The following is a 20528-nucleotide window of genomic DNA, read 5'->3' as shown; positions in this document are numbered from 1 at the left end:
CAAGTGAAAGCACGCAAGGGAAGCCACCTTCTGTCACGCCAAAGGCCGTCGGGGGATAGAGGTGCAGCGGCATTGTACTCTGGCAGCAACTGCATATTTTGCAACCGGGTTCAAGGTAAACTGACAATTGCTGCGATAGGGAGGAAAGTGGGGAGGGGAGGCGGGCTTCAACTCCGTCAGCAAGCACATACTTTGCATGGTTGCACATGGTGGCATGCGCACCATGTCTTGAAAGGCTTCTGCGGATGGCTCATACCTTTGTATGCACTGTGTTCTCGCCGCTCTTGCATTTAAGCGATAGGCAGCATGAAGGTCACTTCACTCATTGCTGCCGCTACACTTGCTCACAGCAGTGTTTTGACAGCGAGTGTCCGCGCTCATCGAGTGTGATTTTGTTCATACTTGCTTGTGCACGGTGACACCATGCTTGTTAATTGAGTTAGTAAGCGAATGTTTCCAAGTTTATACGGCCGATAAAACTACCATCCTTACTTTGTATAGCTGTCAACTAATTTGGTATCGCAAACAATGCTTCGGCTTTCCAGTGAAACTGCAACTTTTTCTTTTTTAACACGGCCCTCATGCTTTATTTTTGAAGTTAATCTATAGCAGGTGCAAAGTCATCTGATTGCGAGCAACGCTATCGGCCACGGCAGCGGAGTGTATGTGAAAGCTTCGCAGGTTTTGTTTTGTACCATCGATGTAAAGATATCATCAACATGGTATAAAAGCATATCTTTGGTCGCGGACTCGCAAATTTTTTTAAAAGGGGGGGGGGGCTTTTTAATCATGAAATTCGTTCCTTTTTTCCAGTTGCGCAATAATGCAAAAATTTTTACGGCCTCTTTCATGCAAGAAAAATTAGTTAGCGACTGTACATGTTTGCAGAAAAGGTCCAATTTCAATATGATGAAGTGCCGATATTAACAACTTTGTTATTTCTAAGTTAATCTATATTGTTTTGAAAACATTGTTATAGTATAAATTTGCTGTATGGGATGCCGCTCGGCACCCTTTAAAGAGCTTTGACAGGGCCTTGAAAGTTGCTGAATATTCTTCAATTTCTGTCTATGAGACCTGTACGAACCCTGTCCAGTTTCCAGGAATTCAAAGAACACTCGAAGGTAATATTTTATATTTGACTTTCAGTCCACTTCATAAGTTGTTAGCTCATCAGAACGTTGACAGCTAGAAAGGCCTTGATTTCTCCTACCAATTTCATGAAGATGTTCCCATTTTGCTCAGCATACCAAATTCTTTCTTTTTACAAGCATTATTACGAAGCTCTCCAACTTCATAACAACAGAAAATGTTTTTAGTGTTATAAGATCCACTGGTCATTTGCATCAGGGAATACACTTGATTTCCCTGTGTTGCATGGTAGAATGAGTTGTGATTCACTGTTCTGTGCATGTTCTTCCATTCGATGATTCTTTGACTACACACATAGCTTTTGGGGGGAGCAGTAGCTGCGAGATGTTCAGCTGACCCACCTCCTCTCTTTCACTTTTTTGACGGCTTTGAATATTCTGGCTTCTTTAGGTGTTCTGCGTCAATTTCTGCGCCAACGTTGTCAAAACCTTCTTTGTCAAGCTGTAAAGTAGACTCGTTGTCCTCATCAAACAAAATTTTACAGAATCTTTTATTCCAGTACGAGGAATTTGTATTGTTTTTCTGGCATAATTTTGAACAAAAGCTTTCATCTAAAATAAACCAGGCCACACATAAAGGCACAATGTATACAGATTTATTCGTTTCAAGCGGCTATTGAACATAAGAGCGCCACCCCCAAGCATACGCTGCTAATTGGCAACCAGCATTCCGTCACGGTACACTGGGACACATATGTCCCAATGCCTCTTTCTTGGTAAAAAAAGTATTTTGTGCTCATTTAAATTCAAGAATTCTGGTCTGTTACGAACCCTCGATCTCTGCAATGTATATTCTATACATTATCTTCTTCATTGATGAGAAAAATCTGAAAAACAACTATTTGATTTGTTGACGGCAAAGCTTCCCATCATTACGTGGCTCCACCACTGTTTCGTCAGTGTTTTGTCATGAGTTGTCAACCGAAATAAAATTTTGCTAGGGGAAGGTAACTTTTCCGTTAGTTGCCCTTAGTAGGTTTGCAGGGGCAAAACGTGTGTTGAGATGTGTTTCAAATTCGGGCACACATGTGTCCCTTCTACACTAAGAGGTAATGCACTCCCAATGCACGGGACATGGGCATTTTCGCATTTCGCCCTTATCGAAATGCGGTCACCGCAGCCAGGATTGCGGCATGCCATGTGTGAAGTGGCTATGCAAGAGGCTGCCAGTGCCTAGTCTGATGATGCTGTTGCTGTAGGAGGAAATAATGTGGCTCAGGAAATTGAAGCGTCATGGAAGGCACTCAGAGACTCCAGCATTGTTGCAGCCAATGAATTGTTCTGCAATTGTGTCAGCGCTACGCCGATACAGTGACAGTATAGGAACTGTCCGATGGCAATAATGTGGTCGCTGTCACCAGACGAAGCTACGCGAGTGATGACAAAACTGCTGTGCACTGTGATACACAGGACTGGGCATTCTAGTAATGGATACACTTGAATCTCGTTATAAGGGAAAGCTGAAATTACTTCGTTATACCGACCAGTGCCATTTACTGCAGCATATGCCCAATGGTATGCACAGCTTTAAATGTGCAAAGAAGACTACAGCTCTGCAGCGCGCCATACTGCTGCGTAGCCGCGTATGTGATAAAAATTTAATAATACAGCAAAGGACTATTCGGCATGGGCAAAATGCGATTTTTTAGCACCTGACGTGACAGCCGTTACAGTAGTGCCCTTTTATTCCGATGTGATGGTCGTTCGCTTCAGTGTTCCACTTGGCTCACTGATATTGTTGTGAAACCTGTCTAAGTATGCAGCTGACAGAGCTTGGCACAGTGCCAGAAATGCAAGCGTATACGTAGACACATTCTACCTTTGAAAGCGAAACTGTCTGATCCACCACTTTCTCATGGCCCTGTGGCTTCACTGTGTGACTGTGCTGGCTTGGCTTGGATGGCTCCTGCTGGTTTCACACAATCTCAGAGGTCATGCCTAGCTGCGTCAGCACAGCGCAGTGTGCTGCAGTGAGAGAGAGAGGCACCAGTTTTTAGCACGCCACGCACAAGCACCATCATCATTGACATGTGGTGTGACGCAGCTAAGTGTGGCCTCTGAGATTGCTATCTCGAAGGTTGCGCCTAGCTTCACTAGCTATGTGCCACAGGGAAAGAGAGGTGGGATAAAATTAGAAAGAAGTGCAGCTTGTGCGCAGCCACCATGCACGCAGCTACGCGTGGCAATGAGAAAGACCACTATTTTGCTCGACAGAATATTCTATGTGGTAATATTGAACAGAATGAGTGCAGAATTCAGCAGAAAGCAATTTGCTCACTGCCTAACGGTCAGTATTTTTGCTTTTGGACATGAATATAGTTTGTTGAATATAGCATTGGCAGAACAATTTGACTTTGCTAAAACAAGCTTTAAAGTATATCGATTTCTATGGGAATTTCGAGGCGAATTGCGTTTACTTTGTTGTAGCCATTATTGTGTTTATCCCATTTCGTTGTATTGAGGTTAAAGTGTATAATAAAATAATTGTGCCTCCAACTTCAACTTCATTACAACACGGTTCAAGTGTAGATACCATGGAACCGCAGTCATGTGGATATGATACTCTGTGCACCATTCATGAACTGGCCTGCTATTGACATCATTTATTTAATGATGTACTTTCTGAAACACACTTAGTTATATACAATAGTGAAGCTAATAAGGGTAACAGCAGTTGGTTGGAGTTGATGTTCATTTAATCTATAAAGAAATCAAACTTGTAGCATTACGAGGGTACAAAGCCATAACAAATGTAATAGAGAAAAATTGTCTAGGTACATACGATTTGGCGTTGCGATCAGTGAACTTGCCCAGTTCATCCACCGCAGTGGCCACTGCACAAATGTTGCCAGGGCTCCCCTGACCTCTCTGCGTACACCTTACACCCCCTTCCCAACTTCGCTGCTTCTCCTTTTTGGTGCAGCAACAGGCAAAACAGGTGAAAAAAAAGAAAGAGTCAAAACACAGTGCACATGTGCACACACACACACATGCCTGCATACAGGCGGGCACACATAAATTATACTGACCCTTTCATTAATAAGCATAGTTGCTGACTACTAACAAGTATGACGGACACCTTGAACACATCATGGTTTCAGAGGCAGCATGCACATGCATACGTAGCAAAATTCGAATCCTTTCTATCTACAAGAAGCATATATTTCCTCATTGCCGTGGAGCTGCGGATTTGCAAAGGCAAGCTTTCTGGTGCTTTTAATGGAAAAGCATTAGGTGCCCCACTATGCGAAAATCTGGCGGCGGCGGTGGTGAGCGATGGTACCAAAAATGGCCGACGGCACAGAGTAAGAACATATCGAAAATGCTCAAATTGACATCAATTTTCTTGGGGAGGTCCCTGTAAACAAAGTAAATAATTGGCTTTGAAAAGAAAATTTGGGAAATTTTGGTCTATGTGGTAAAAGAACCCAGGCCTCCGGGGTGAAAGATGAGCGATCTTCTCAGACACCATAGCAGCTCCACCGTTCTGGTTGTCTAAAGGTGTGCTTAGTGCATGCATCATTGGACGCATGACGGCGCAGCCAAATAGGATGGCGCCAAGTCATAAGTGTATAAAATAAAAAGCATTAATGTCCAATTGAATAATTGCTGAGCAATCCTTTGAGTTTTGAACTCCTCGTGGAGAAGTGAACATGTTGAGATGCTTGATGCATTTTGATTTGGCCTTATCGAGGTTAGAACACAGGCGAGAGCTTATGCAAACTCGCAACGCAGGGAAAAAAAACATTTAATGAAAGGTGCTATAATGCTTTTGCATACCCACACGTAAGCAATCGTAAGTACGTCTGCCGAATTTTCTTTCCTTTTTCTTTCCACCCCGCACGGCCAGCACTGCGGGTGGATGGATGGATGGATGCTATGAGTGTCCCCTTTGGAACAGGGCAATGGGTTGTGCCACCAAGCTCTTGTTATTATATTGCCTAGTGTCCTACCTATGTTAAAAAAGGAAAAAAAAGTAAGGAAAAAAGACACTCTACCACGAATTCCTATCGCCAAACTTTCTGAGCCTCTATTGTGAACATTGTTTTTGTACTCCTCCTATGTTTGTTTTTGTTGTTTCACTAATTTTCTTCTACCAATCTTCCAATCATCTCTTACTAATCTCTATTATGGTCATGTTTACTTTCCCCCTGCTCTCGTTGAACCCAAGGGTTTCAGAAGCCAGAGGTGCCTAAATCGACCGCTGGGCAGATATCTTCACATTCTAATAAAATGCACTCCATCTCCATCTCCAGTTATACTGCAGCAAGCACGTGCTTCTTCCTTGTATCTCGCTTTACAAGTGCGTGCTCTAAGGAATTTTGATATCGCCTCGAATAGTAATGAGCTTCCCTTCGAGTTATCGTAAATTGTTTCTTTCCTGGTTTGTCTTTTTTTTTTCCTTTTAAATAGTTACTAGCCGGTTTCTTATCCATTGCCGCCACCCATAAGATTATCTCAGCCTCTCTGACTTTCTGCTTGACGTTCTTCGTTGCCATGTTGCTCACCATACCAGTCATATACTTGCTGGTAAGCTTCCTAGCTCTTTTTGTCCACTCTGAATCAAATGTTTTTCCTGTACAAATATCTGAACACTCTCCCAGCCCATTTACTTTCTTTCATATTCCTCAGTCATTCTTCAATCAGTTTTGCTCTGAGCTTCCTTCACTTCAAAACTTGTCCAGCCCATATCATCTGGCACAGCTTTATTTGTTGTCTTATCATGAGCGCCTAATGTGAGGCCTTTAGGTGCCATCAAGTCCTGATTGTACCCTTGATTTCAAGCAAACAACCATATTTCCAAATGTAAATGTAAGTCCTGGAACCATTATACCTTCCCACATACTACCCCGAAGAACATCGTGCCTATTGTATCCCCACAGCGCTCTGTGTTTCGTTATGGCCATATTTCTCTTCTCTTTTGCTGTTATTGTTTTTTTCCTGTGTTTCCATATATCTATTGCCTTCGTTTATCCACGTACCAAGATATTTATATTCTTTTACTCAAGGTATTTACTGGCCCTATATTGCCACTGTCTGTTCACTGTTTTCATTGAATACCATAACACCAGATTTTTTAACGCTAAATTTCTGACCTAAATTCCCGCCTTCCTGTCCACAGATATTAGCCAGACGTTGCTTATCACTTTGCTTGTTAGCTAGCAACACAATGTCGTCCACATGAAACAAACCTGGAAGTTGTTGCTCTACTGCTGTACCCACCCATTTGTACGAGAGACTAAGCCCGATATTGCTTCCCTCTAACACTTTTCATTCTTTCCATGTACATCATAAACAGCAGAAGGGGTAGAGGACATCCCTGTCTCAATCCTTTGTTGATATCAACTTGCTCCTCGCTCCTCATTTCTCCCCATTCAACGCAAACTGTATTTTCTAGGTAAATCTCTCTCAAAAGCTGTAAACATCGTCACCTAAGCCTTCCCCTTCCAGAATATCCCACAAAATTTTGCAGTCTACGTTGTCATATGCTCCTGTAATGATAAAAGAAGCCACATACAGTCAAATCTCAATATAATGAATCACGTGGGACCGCCGAAAATCGTTTCTTTTGAAATATTGTTGTGATGAAAAACTTGCAGTTATAAGTTAGTGGACAAGCCTAGAAATGAAAATGACGTACCTTGGCATAGATGCGTGTGCAGACAAGCATACTCTCGAATAAAAATGTTTCACTCACTTCAAAGCTGCTTTATGTGAAGAAATCTGTGATTTTCTTCTGGCATGTGCAGCATGCACAACCCATTAGGGATGCATCTACATCTTCCATTTTGCACCATACCTCATCGCGTACATCATTGCACCGAGCGATAAAAGTGCGGACTTTGTTCATGTGCACTAAAACATCAATGTTTGACCCACAGTCGTCTTCCTTTGGGTCGTCATTGTCACTGGGGACGTCGTGAACGTAGTTAACAATCTCTTCGGTTGTGAGGTCTGCCGCCATTAGTGCTGTGCTGTCGCTCTCCACGTAGTTGTTGAAGGAATAGACGACGGCAGCAGTTCCGCAGCCTCAGTCCACAGGTCTCCTGGGTCAACGTTACTAGACTAGCTTCAGTTGTAAAACTCTCCGCCCGCGCGCTTACAGCCGGTGTCGCCACTTCTGTGACAGCCGCCAGATGGCAGCGCCGTTCCATCGGGCTCCACTGCAGACGCCTCGCCGCAGCCTTCAACCCGTGCGGACGGGCAGTTTGCGCGTGTTTCACGCTCGCTGGCGTTCTCCCTTGTCCAAATTAGTGATACCATGAGAAAGCGGTATCCACCTAGAGCAATAAGATTTATCGGGCCAGTTGGTTCATACTGTAATAAGGGTAAACTGCACGAAAGAAACGCATAGAGCGAAGCGCGGAAGCTGTGTTTTTTCCTGCCGTCTTAACGTTTCGCGCAGTTTAGGCTCAGAAGCCTGAACATTTGTCCAAAGTGTGTGATTAGGATGATCTTCATCCCCACCGAGGCTTCTCGCCACGCCAAAGAAGCGCAACAAAATGAAAGATGAGGTCAGTCTTTGAACACACAAGCCACACACACACACACAAAAATATCATCTGCTCTTCCACTCCGTGAAGATGGTTAACCAGCGAAGCTGAAACGTGCGGCCCGTGTTTATCACTGGGTTAATCTAGAGGATTCATTAAAGTATTTCTGAATTATGCGGTAACACACACAATCGGCTGCGACGGAGAGAACGACGTCAATGACGATATGCCGTAGTCCGCCGTTGTCGCTTGCGTTCGATGTCTCGAGTTTGCTCGGTGGCGTGATTAGCTGCTTTCGCCCGATTTGTGATTATTCAAAATTAAGTTTCTTCAGAAATTAAATCTATCCGTTACGTAAGACAATGAGTGGCTCATACTGCCTTAAGCAATGGCCCCTCCCACCGTAAACGCGGCCTCCCCATTACGATGACAGAAGTGAAATTCTACGCTGGAATGATGAACGGCAACGCAGCCAGCTGTGGAAGACGACGATGAACGTAGGAGCAGTGGCACGAGCGCGTGTGCCGGTCGGCACAAGGAATAGCCGAATTCATGGCCGTGGTGCTAGCATTACGCAAATTAGGACCATCAATTACGTCAGCCGTGATAGTTACTGATTCTTTATCATTGTGCTCATCCCTTACTGCTTCTAGTGATTCTCGCGTGATGAGGACATTTCAATCATTGGTACCTGGTTACTTGAGAAGCGTGCGTTTGACTTGGGTGCCCGGCCATAAAGGACTAATCATTAATGAAATTGCAGACTCTCTAGCCAAGGCATCGATAAGTGGCCCGATTCTTCCTTGCTGCCCTTTGACTGCTTATGTAACTGCAGCTAGATTTCGCAGGAGTATCATTATATAGTCAGTATCAGGCTCCGAAATTACTAACTCTGTGGAGTACGGACGTCTCCTGCACCCTTAGAACAGAGATTTTTGCCGAACACGGAAAATTGAAGTGTCCATCCCGTAGCTGCGCTGCCGTATACCTGCATTGAACTTCTACCTCCACAGGTCTGGTCTGGTCCCCTCACCACTATGCTCATTCTGTGGCGAAGCGGAGACAATCGACCATTTCTTGTTGTCTTGCAGACGTATTTCTATTATAAGAAAACGACTACACGAAATCCCGCTTCGCTCTATTGGTCTGACTTTATCAGTGCCTGTGATCCTATCTTTTGGAGCCTCCATTGTTGGGTTCAGCAACAGAAATGTTTGCTTGGCGATCCAAAATTACCTCATTGAAACTAATCGATTTCCATGTTAGATTGATCGTTCTCCCTCCCAACCATAGCTTTCTTTTATTTCTTATCTTTTATTAATTATTATTATTATTATTATTATTATTGTTGTTGTTGTTGTTGTTATCTTATACCCGGTTTTCATCTGATTATTTCTTTTTTTCTCCAAACACAAAACGTTTACTTTTAAACTCACACGCCCAAATTGTTAACTCCCTTGTTATCATTATTATTTTAGGCACCTAATTAAACCGCCCGATTCTTGGCCAATCCCCCACTGTGGGTATGTGCCACGGCCACTCAGGACAACAACAACAACAACAGAATCGCTCTGTTCCACGCCGAGCGAAGCGTCGCATTGCTGGCGGCACAGAAAAAGCAGCGCGCCGAACTGTCGACATCGTTCCGATAGCCGCCTATGCAGCCAGGTGCGCAGCACCTCGGCGTCGTCTGCTTATATTCTCAACAAACTTGGCGAAAGCTACAGTTTCGCGGATTACATGCTTGCTGAAATTCGCCTTCAACAACGAACCACACAATACGCTGCACCGCGCGCTTAGTCCGGCCCGCCCGCGTAGCCGGCTAGTGAGGAAGTGAAGCCGGGCGCGACTGCAGCGCCACGAAGGCGCGGGCGGGTGGCGGTTCCGCGCAACGGCGCCGAGTTTTAAAACTGAAGCTAGTCTAGTAACGTTGTCCTGGGTTTTGTTGGTCACCTCCAGGTCATCTTCAAGCTGCACAGGCACTTTGACAAGCCCTGCTTTTTGCCAGCAGTTGCTAATGGTAAACACCTTCAAGTTCCACCAAGCTCCTGTGAGCATTTCCGCAGCCTGACAAATATTGATTGCAGTCAGCTGCTTTAGGCAGAGGTTGATAAACAACCACTGCACAAGGTGCTTACGAAATTCTGCTTTCACACTCTTTATAATGCCCTGGTCTAGGGGTTGCAGCAAGGATATGTTGTTTGGCGGCAGAAACTCCAAGTGAACATTCACAGTGTGAGCAGAGCAGTTGTCGACAACCAGTAGAATTCTTCGGTTATCCCTCCTCATTTGGTCATCAAGTTTGATGAGCCACTCAGAAAAGAGCTCTGGTCATCCAGGCTCGTTTGTTGGCGTGGTAGTCGTACGGTAACGACATGACGTTTTTCATGCGGCGAGGTTTCGCATATTTGCCGATGACGAGCAGTTTAATTTTCTTCGTGCCTGTTGCATTGCAGCAGAACAGGACTGACACGCAAAAATGCGACTTCTTCCCTCCTTTGCACTGCTGCCCTTTGAAGTGCATCGTCCGGTCTGGCAGGAGCTGATAAAAACATGGGGTCTCATCTGCGTTGGTTGTCAGTATAGCCATCTAAATCCTGTATGTGGGCATTCATTTCACCTAATAGAATAATTCTGGTATTATTCCTGAAACCCCTAATATCAGCACTTAGGCATTCCACTAACTCGTGGATGCACGAAGGCGAGCGCCATCTGGTGGAGGTGCAAGGAACCCAGCAGCGCGCGTTCCTCTATGATTGGATGGCCTATTCAGCAAGAGAATAGCCAGGTTGCAGCCACAGTCACGAAACCTGGCAAGGTTCACAAAGAGAAGCTTTGCATTTAATAAGAAAAAGAAAGCTTAGCTTGGATGGCAGAGCTGACTCGTGATTTGGACCTTACCAGGCTCCTTGCATCAGGGTCACAGCAGTGCACGAATTACCATCATCACTTTCTTCTAAATTTGCTTTTACTGACCTTTTTCAGTTCGTCTTTTCCTGTTTCATCCAAAAGCACTGAACGCTAGCCATAACACACTGTGCAGTTTTGGAACGTTTAACCCCACAATTTGAGCTCATTTGGAAAACCATTCTTTAAAACTGATGGTAGCGCTAAAAAGGAACGGACACACGAAGAAAAGACGACACGACGACGAAGAAACGCTACTGACAACTGGTTTATTTTTCGCAAGAATTCTTGCGAAATATAGAATTCTTGCGAAAAATAAACCAGTTGTCAGTAGCGTTTCTTCGTCGTCGTGTCGTCTTTTCTTCGTGTGTCCGTTCCTTTTTAGCGCTACCATCAGTTTTAAAGAATGCATCACCAACTAGCCCAGCACCAAGTTTTATTGGCAAACCAGCTCTAGGAGGAGTGTTCATGAAAGTAAAATTGTAAACCACCTGACTGTAGCATGAAGGTACAAAGAAAACCCATGTGAGTTTCTCAGAACAAAAGCTTTGCAGTGCAAGAAAGATTCATCCTGGTCTGGTGATTGAACTCTGGACAAACGCCTTTCCATGACAGTCACTCTGCCATCTAAGCTAACCAGAAGGCTAACAGGCCAAATTGATTGACTTGAAGCACAGGGAGATTTTTCCTTTCGTTGTTTCTGTGCAAATAGAGGAACCTCAACCTCTACTTTTCTGAAACATAAATCAGAATGATGTTTCGACATAGAGATTCAGGTGCTTGAGGAATACTAAGAAAAAAGTTTTATCTGCAACATACAGTTTGCATGTAGTACAATTGAACATCTATGTAACCAATGACCAGATATAATGAAGTAAATATAAAGTTTGGTTGGTCATGTTTATTTCAACAGAGTATTCTTCAGTTAGCATAATGAAACAAAAAATTTGGGATCTGACACAGTATCAATTATGGTGAAGTAAATGTTTAAAATAGCCTAAAATGTGTAGTACAGTGAAACCTCGTTACACCGCAGTTGGCCGGAGCTCGGAAAAAGTACATACTAAATGGTAGTACTGTTTAACCGAAATAGCCTGAGATCGCCCACTTATCTGTCGAAAATGGAACTCAGAGAGAGTCTGATGAAAGGGGAAAAAAGACATGCGGTATTTATTCACTTCGCACGACAAAAGGGTTATTTTGGTTTGATGCCGCGGCAGCCTAGCACGATGACAGCGGCCTCAAATTTACTGAAGCTGCGTGCCAGCTTTTCAGCCAGCCTCCCCTTCTCGACAAACACTCGCATGGAAAATTGCTCGTTGGCGTTACGTATTCTCCGTGCACGCTCACAGTAGTGCTACAGAAGTCTCGGGGCGACTTTTTCGTTGCCGGGTGCTGGAGTTTGGAAAACTTTTCGTTTGGAATAGAGTTACGTTATCGCGCCCCTGTTCTCGTCGCGATGATTGCATTCATGAGGCTGATGTAACACGCAGCTTCTGCCACTGTAGGGCCTGAATCGCCCGTGCTGTCGCTCTCCGTGTCGTCTTCATCACTATCGCTAGCCGACACTTCGGCAACAACAGAGGCAACGATGGCGAAAAGTCGAACCTCGTAGCCGACATGCCTTCGCAGTCGCAGCAGCGCTGCCGAGCAACTTCTTCGCATTCCAAATGCCACACACCGTAGTCAACAGCAGATCCCTTTTGCGTGCCAGCGCTGACTTCTTTGTGTCACATTTGCTAGCCCGGACGATGTCTAATTTTTCTTCTATGCTGAGCACCCAGCGTCTTTTTTATCCGAGCTTCAGCATGACGCGACTCCTCGCTTGCACGACGCCATAACGCTCTCTGGCACGGCGTCAAAATGATGTTGATGTGGCTTCATGCGTAAACGCACAGGGTGCTTGGAGGCTGTTGTTCCGATCTCTGAGGCTTGTTGTTCTGCCAGGCCGCCCGATGGAGACGACGCACCGCCGTGTTTGCGCGACAGAAAGTGGAAGCGCTACATTTTAATAGATGCGTACGCAAATAGCTGGTATGGTTTATGCGGATACAAAACACATTATGTCTAATGGCTGCCGAGTCAGGGATTTGACTTTACTACATTTTAAACTAAACTACTGTTTAAAGGGACACTAAAGGTTACCAGAAAGTCAAATTAAAGTGATAAAGCAATGCTGTAGAACGTCTAAGGCGTCAATATAATTGCGAACAGAGCTTTAGTAACCGAGAAATTGAGGTAAATGCATGACACGATTTGAGACCCCCCAGCGACATTCCGGTACTAGACCGATGACGAAAGCACTCCTCATCATAATTTATGTCACTATACTCAACTACTCGAATTAAAAAGATCATTTCATTAGATTATGAGACAGAAGAAAATGCTACTTGTCTACTTCTATTCAATTCTAAGAAAAAATAACATTTTGACGTTACCCTTGAGTAGTATAGGTGATCGAAAGGTTTTGTTTTCGCTCGACTTTGCGCCGCGCGCGCTTTGGAGTTTCAGTTATTTTTTTATTGCGTTGTGCTGCAGTTGTCCTGCTGGCTCGCGAAACTTGCATTTGAAACAAGCAGCGAGAATGCCACATCCATGTGATATCGTGGGATGCGCGAACGGTCCGCGGAATTTGGCCAAGGGCAGTTGCAGCGGCAAATCGAATGTTACTTATCACTGTGTGCCAACAAGTGAACCTCTCCGTTCGAAGTGGTTAAGTGCCGTACCTCTGCCACAGCGCGCTGGCAAAGAGTCGAAAAATCACGTAGTGTGCTCGCTGCACTTTCGTCCAGAGGATTACGATTTCAATGCCGACTTACTTAAGTTGTGTGAAGTGCCTTTCAAAGCAGGCCGTCATCGTAGTAGTACGCAACGACGCCGGCAGCGCGAGCCCTCAACAGCAGGTCACGTTCATCAGTGCTTAAATCGCTGAACTCGAGCCCAGCATCGCGAGCTAATGTGTCGTTGTCAGGGTCATCCACTGCAACAAGCGTCGAAGTCGGCGTCATAAACTAAAGAACCAGCTTGTCGTGCGCTTTCCCTTCCGCTAGCCACCATAGTTTCGCTTTCGCGCTGCTTTCGGCTCTGTCTTGGCTCTTTCTGGCCGCGCGTTTGCGTTTTGTGCAGAAAAGCCGTAGTGCCGTCTGCGGGAGCCGCTTTACTCACCGACGGCGCAACGTCACTATGAGACCATGACGTCAATACTCCTCGATCGGAGGGCGGGTGATTTGAACTGCGCTAGAGGTACGCGGACGCTTAAAGTAAGTCTCTTTTTCGCACGAAACAAGTGTTTTGAGGTTCCTGGGATGGTATTTCAACAGTCCACGTTGACTTAATATTAACCTTTAGTGTCCCTTTAAGCGAGTGCGGTTTAACGAGGTTTTACTGTACTCTAGTGGCAAACATGTTGAGCACAGTCAGTGACCAATTTTTCAAATGCCAAATTTTTCGGATTATTCGGACTTTCCCGCGACACTAGCTTTAAAACCAATGCATAACAGCATTCAATATTTTTGGAAATTACTATGATTTGCTAATCAACTTTTTCATTATCAGTGTTCGGCTGCCAATGCCAATTGGATGTTTGTAGCTAATGGTTGATTTTATAACAGATCAGCTTTTAATATGAACCAGAAGCCTTTGAACACTGACCCAAAAAGTTCCAGCTAATTCTCAGTGAGAAACCCAAATCGAACTCGTCAAGAGCACTGCTTCATGAGAAAATTGAGATAAGCCATATTAATTACTATGCACACTTTTTAGCTAAGCATTGTTGTAGAAATTCTGCATGTGATTCACTGTAAATGCTGGGTTATCATATGTAATTTTGATTTTTCCTTTAGTGTCTCCAATTACATCATTCTTGTGCCTCAGTCCACCACTCAGTGAGCGGGACTACTTCTTTCACCTGGATGAAAGTGAAGGCATCTGCGATCTCTTCGACATCTTCCCCGTGTGACATGGTGACCATGTCTTTTTCATGCTGCGTTTCTTTTTTCATGGCTGGCAGTGTTGATATGATGTTGCTGTTAGTGAATTGAAGCGATTCTTCTCTCGCGAAGTGTGGGTATGTGTCAACTTACAATTTGCGGGAACATTAGAGCTTTAGCAGAACAGTACCACTGCACCGTTACAGCTGCCTCTTTGATGATCTTGCGTGACTTGGTTAGCACACACAAAACTGGCAGACGGTAGAGGTGGTAGTGGTATGCTAAAGCTCCCGATTGTGCTGCATGAATGCGTCAAGGGTGATGCTTGTAGTTGCTCTCATGGCACGCTGGCCACTCGGTTTCATCGCATCCATCATATTGCATAATAAATCTACAAAGTTGTGTGATATTTCCCATCTTCATTAGAGTTTCTGAAGTGTACTGCTTTCCACTTAATATTTTTTATGATACATAATGTAACACTCTTGCAAGACATTGCATTGTTTTTCTCGCTATTATAAATAGAAGTTGTCTCCGGCATGTCTCAGTAGAATCTCGAAGATGCATATCTCATGGAATCACATGAAATATTAGTATCATCAAAAGAAGAAAAAAGTGTGTGCATTCATTTGTAATTCACAGCTGAAAATGTTCCAGATAATTTCTTGCTATTTCTTGGACACAAGGTGAATCACAAATATTTGAATAATTAGGCATTTCAAAGAAGAGAATTTCAGGGGGGAAAAATTCGTCAATTTCCTTTGTGTCATCACAAAAGGTTCTTTACCGGGCTTTTGCTCTGTCCTGTTTCAGTGCATTGATGTCAATTTGACACTTTGTTGTAGGTGGACATTTCATAATCTGATCTGATATCAGATCTAAATCAGATATGTGTAGTGTGTTGCTGATTGTATTTCACTTAGCAGTTTAGGTCACTCTGTGGGGATCCAGTTTGGCAACTTGTGCCCACATGTAGCTTTCTCCGTTTCACTCAGTAATAAGTGCATGGATAAACCTAGTAGAAAGCAGGTCCACCAGTCATTTGCATGCACCTCATTGCTGGCTTGATTGCTACTACAGCATTGAAAGTGCAGTGCACGAAGAGGCAGTGTTTTCCCCCCGAAAGAAAGCTTGAATGCAACATCTAGAAATCGCAGTACAATATTATATCGACGTCTCTGATACGTTAATACCTCCGTGCCTTTGTTGTAGAACGGGTCACTTTCAACCTTCTTCATGGCCGCATCTGGGACTTTGCTGCTCTAGATGTCATGCGAGTGACTGAAAGTTATGAAAATGGGGCTGAGTTGGGCCGCAATCTCTTTACTTGGTAGCCATCAGAACTGAGGATACAGGCTGTAAAATGAATGGCAGCAACACCGTTCATGGCCGTGGTATTTGGGACGTAGCGCTACTCATGTCCGAAAAATTTACTCAGGTGATGAGTAGCACCTGAATTCTAGTTCATGCTCAATCAGCACATATTTCTGGAAGCTGTAAAAATTGACCTGGTGTGCTCTACCAGTAACTCATCAGTGCCATGGCATGCCTCAAACTGATGAGAGGGTGCAGCATTTCAGCTATTGCATGTTGCCCTTTCTAGCTGCTGTAGCAGCTGCCATCGCTAACAGTGGCTTTCAAGGCTCAATGCTTGCCGAGCTGGCTGTAAGCATTGTTTAGGTATCCATGTTCACTGCCCCAACAATGGCCATAATGGCACGGCTCGATGCTACAGAAGGCAGACAGCATGGTGTGGGAAGGGTGGAGAAGGTGAATGAGAAAAATGGTTGCACCAAGCTTGCCAGGCTGGATAATCAGTCGAGCTGCATGGCAAGGGCACTAATGAGAGGTTCCACAGTTCATTAGCATGAAGAGTCTTTGCGACAGCAAAGGGCTGATCTTCTCCACATAAAAAGTTATTCTCATCATAGCAACAAAACAACAAAAAAGGGTGTAGTGGCCTTCAGACCACATTACTGCTGTCAAACTCAGTCATGTATAACATCACCCACATAAAAAGTTTACATTCTCATCAAAGCAGAAAAAGAAAGAGAGTTTGAGACTTTCTCACCACATTACTGCTGTCAAGCACTGTCATGTATTTACATCACCCACAGTGGCCATGAAGAATGTGGACCTCATCCAAAATCTTGCAAATTGTGCGCAATGTGATTTGGCCAGGGAATTCTACGAATTCATATCATCCCTAAATTTGTGCCTGCCATGACCGTATGCTCTAAATTTTACTGTTATTAAATGTTCTACTCTCAGTAGAGGTAATGCAAGCCTAAATGGAATTTACAGGCCATAATCTGTGCATCTTTATATCTGCCAAATTGGCTGTGTGTTTTGTCACTGTTATTGTGTAAAGCATGCTCTTGTGTGACAGGACATTGCACTGGAATTGTGCTGTTTTATTTTGAACTATTTTAATTAGAGAAGGATCTAGCAAATTTTAATTGCTTACATTTAGAGGGAACTGCAACAACGTAGTAAAATTGTCTGCTGGAAGACATGCAGGTCTTCATTTGTTTGTGGATGTACCATCTATCTCGAAAGCACCTAAGCTGATGCACTGGTGGCCCGAGTAGGTGGTGTGTGAGCATAACAGGCGACATTATTGTTTTAATTATACTGTGGGCTGTGGCTATGAGCTGATACTTGCTGTGGATTTGCCGGTGCTGATATTCAGTTTGTAAACTCATCAAGGGCTGGAAAGTTATGCTTTGCAGATTAGTGCAGTAGCAGAGTTTGTTGGATAATTGCAGAAGACTCAAGTTTTTGCAGCATGGCTTTTCTTTGCTGCACATTCCTGTTCTCAGCAGAAACCAAAGATGTCACTCTCCAAAGAACTTGTACTGAAAGCCATGTATTTTAATGACATCCTTATAAGCTATTGGGTAATCAACATTTGCAATTAAAATCACCCACACTACGGCAAGTTGAGGTTTGAACTATGTTGTGCATATGAGTAATTTGGAACAATTGCTGTGTGTAGAGTACCATCAACAGTGTATTGTAAAGTGTGCCTGCCTTTTCAAGCTTCCTAGAAATTCTAATCCAGCAAGGAAAAGGCAATGGAGGGATAGGCTTAATTGAGTAGGAATGCTTTCTTGGCTCTTTTTTAAATCAAAAGGGCCATGGACAGAATAAAACTCTGTGGGCATGCTTAATGGCAACTTGCATTTCTGGAGGCATTGAGCTGCAGCTCAGTAATGAGCACAGAAGGTTGTCATGTTGAGTCACTGTCTCTGTATAGAGTGAAAACACAAAGCATGCAACTAGCACAGTGTAACTTTTCACAGAAATGTACCTATATATTTTTTCTGCTATTTCTTGCATAACCAGTTTTGTTTCATGCAATTATGAATTGAATTTTTACTCTTGTAAAGGCAAGATATTTTCGTTTAAGACATAAGAGTGGCATAAGAAATTTCATTTGGTATAGTTCATAAAGGCACCTCTGTAACATATTTGTGTTCATTCCATTTTTTTTTTTTTTTTCTGAAGCTTCAAAGCAAGCATCCGAAGTCTGTTCACTTGTGTGGAACAGTCACTGAATGCCTCGAATAGAAAGGGATATGGGTGTGTCATCTACTTCACGCTTTTTTTTTTAATTGCATGATGCTTTTGGTGTATTGATTTGCATGTGTTCATTACAGCTCACAAAACTAATTTTGGTGACCTAAAATTTAAAAAAGTTTATTTGGACAGCTGAATAGTAGAGCAATTCTTTACATCTTTACTCATTTCTCAACAACTTCGCTAGTATAACACTAATGTTTGTCTACAGTAAATGACTACTCAGTAGTTAACAATGTTGCTAGTCATGCCAAAGCACTATGCACTAAACAATTGTACTATATCGCTACTTGCATGTAACAAATTCTTGAATTTTAACTGCTTACATACATGCTGGCAGTTTACACTAATTACTTGTTATTGCTGTGCTCTATTCCTTTGAACTTGCATAGGCACAATTTGTATGCATCTTTCCTTCTTTTATTGGGTTCAATTGAAAGTATACCTGAAATTTCTTACGATTCTTATTAATCTTTGTAAAAAAATTTAATCTACTAGGTTAATTATGTTTATACCTTGTGTATGAGATTTTAACAACCATGCAAACATCTTTTGCCTTCAGAATAAGGAAATATTGAGCAAAACACTGCATCATTTCTGTAAATAAACATCTTGCAGCTTTACATGATTTTCTGCAGTGTGGGTTCAGAACTGATTGTGTGTGCCTTAATTTATGCGTCGCAGCTGCTCTTCTGCTTTTTCACTTTGAAGGTTTTGCATGCATCTGGGTCTTGTGTGTGAAGCAGTGTTTAATACAGCTACAAGTCTCATCATTTCTGTTCAACTGAAACATTTTGCATGCTTTGTGTGGCATAAAAGCGTTATACTTAAATGGACACTAAAGGCAAATACTAAGTCTACTTCAGCTGTTAAAATACCATTCCAGGAACCTCGCAGTGCTTGTTTCCTGCCAAGAAATGACTTAGTTTACGAGAAAATTGCGTGTGAAGGGTCCGTCTACCTATAGCGCCATTCAGATCGCCCGCCCCAGATCAGGGAGCGGTGATGTTGCACACACCATCACCAACCTTTACTGCCATTGGTGAGTAAAACGGCACCCAGCAGGTGGCGCAAAACGCAAAATGTGGCCATGGACGTTTTTCTGCGCAAAACGCAAATGTGTGGAAATGAACAAACCAAACCAAGACAGAGCATTGGATTCACTGCTGCAGCTGAGTTTTGCAAGCCAGAAAAACCAGCGCAGCGCTACGTCATAACGAAACTACTGAAAAGTGAGAGCGCAGGCACTGCAGAGTGGAGGAAATTAAACTTTTCGACCGCCTGCATTGTTGTCAAGGGTAACGTCATTGAGTTATTTCTTAAAAGAAATCAAATAGAACTGGACAAGTAGCATTTCCTTTTGTCTTATAATGCAATACAATGATCTTTTTATTATGAGAGATTGAGTACTAGTGAGAATTATAATGAGTGCCTTGTTCATTGGGCTAGTCCTTTAATGTCCCGGGGGAATCCCTAATCATGTCCTGCATTTACCTCAATATTACTGAAGCTATGTTAGCAATAATTTGATGCCTTAGATGTTCTCCAGCACCAATCTATCACTTTAGCTTGATTTAATATTTGCCTTTAGTGTCCTTTTAAATGTGTGGGCGAGATCGTGTCTGAAAGAACTGTGTGTATTGATATATTTTTTCAATTGTACGTGTGCATGCATGTCGTTTCTTTTTGTCGGAGTAGTTGGGTCATCTCATGAAATGTACAGATGAATTATATTTATCTTTTCTATTTATCAAGTGCTTTCTGTTTGTGTGTGCATGCCTCATTTGTGTGGTGGTGAAAGAAATGTTGCAACATCTTGTACATGATATAAGTAAAACAATTGCCAGCAGAAGAGCTCCTGTGCTCGTTCACACATCATGTCAATGTGTGACACCTTCATTCAACTCATCTTCACTATTAAAAATATTTTTATTGTGCAGAGATCCACTGTTTTTGCAGTATTCAGAGTAAATATACAGACTTTGTTGTTAATTTTGTTGTATAATTGTTTCTTAGTGCCTGCATCTGCACTATGTTTAAATCACTGCATTTAGACATTGTTTGCAGGTGCAAGCTTTCACTTCCTTTTGTAAAATTGGGTTCTTGTAAATAATTTGTACAATACAAATTATTCTTTTCTACACACTGTTGTCTGCTCTTGCTTGTTGGTGATTGGACACTTTCTGGATTGAAAAGTTCATCACTGGAATACTTTTACATTGTACATTTGATGAAGTTTGGTGATGTTCTGCTCTTTGTTTTCTTACACTTCAACCCTTTAACTCATGTTCCCAAGTTGAACATGTCCTACCAGTTTGCACTAGGATCTCCAAAGACGAATTCTACGCATCCAGGCTACGGTTACTTTTATTGCTTTGCACCACATGCATCTCAGAGCATGTTGTTTTTTGTTGCTTGTGTATTTTATTTAGCACTGTGCGTTCCTTTTCATTGTCTTGTGCCTA

At 43.0% G+C, this 20528-nt stretch overlaps 1 protein-coding gene across 1 annotated transcript in view; it reads left to right on the top strand.

Moving 5' to 3' along the window:
- The window catches only part of LOC139054230 (transcription factor E2F5-like), a 56458-nt gene extending 36252 nt beyond the window's left edge, over positions 1-20206 (top strand). The window contains exon 9 of the mRNA XM_070530935.1: positions 14395-20206. Coding sequence (XP_070387036.1) covers positions 14395-14510 — 116 coding nt within the window. The 3' untranslated portion in view covers positions 14511-20206. The remainder of the gene's footprint in view (positions 1-14394) is intronic.
- Positions 20207-20528: the final 322 nt, after the last annotated feature.

This window comes from Dermacentor albipictus, chromosome 1 (genome assembly GCF_038994185.2).
Source record: "Dermacentor albipictus isolate Rhodes 1998 colony chromosome 1, USDA_Dalb.pri_finalv2, whole genome shotgun sequence".
Classification (NCBI taxonomy): Eukaryota; Metazoa; Arthropoda; class Arachnida; order Ixodida; family Ixodidae; genus Dermacentor; species Dermacentor albipictus.
This window is presented reverse-complemented; position numbering and strand designations above follow the sequence as displayed.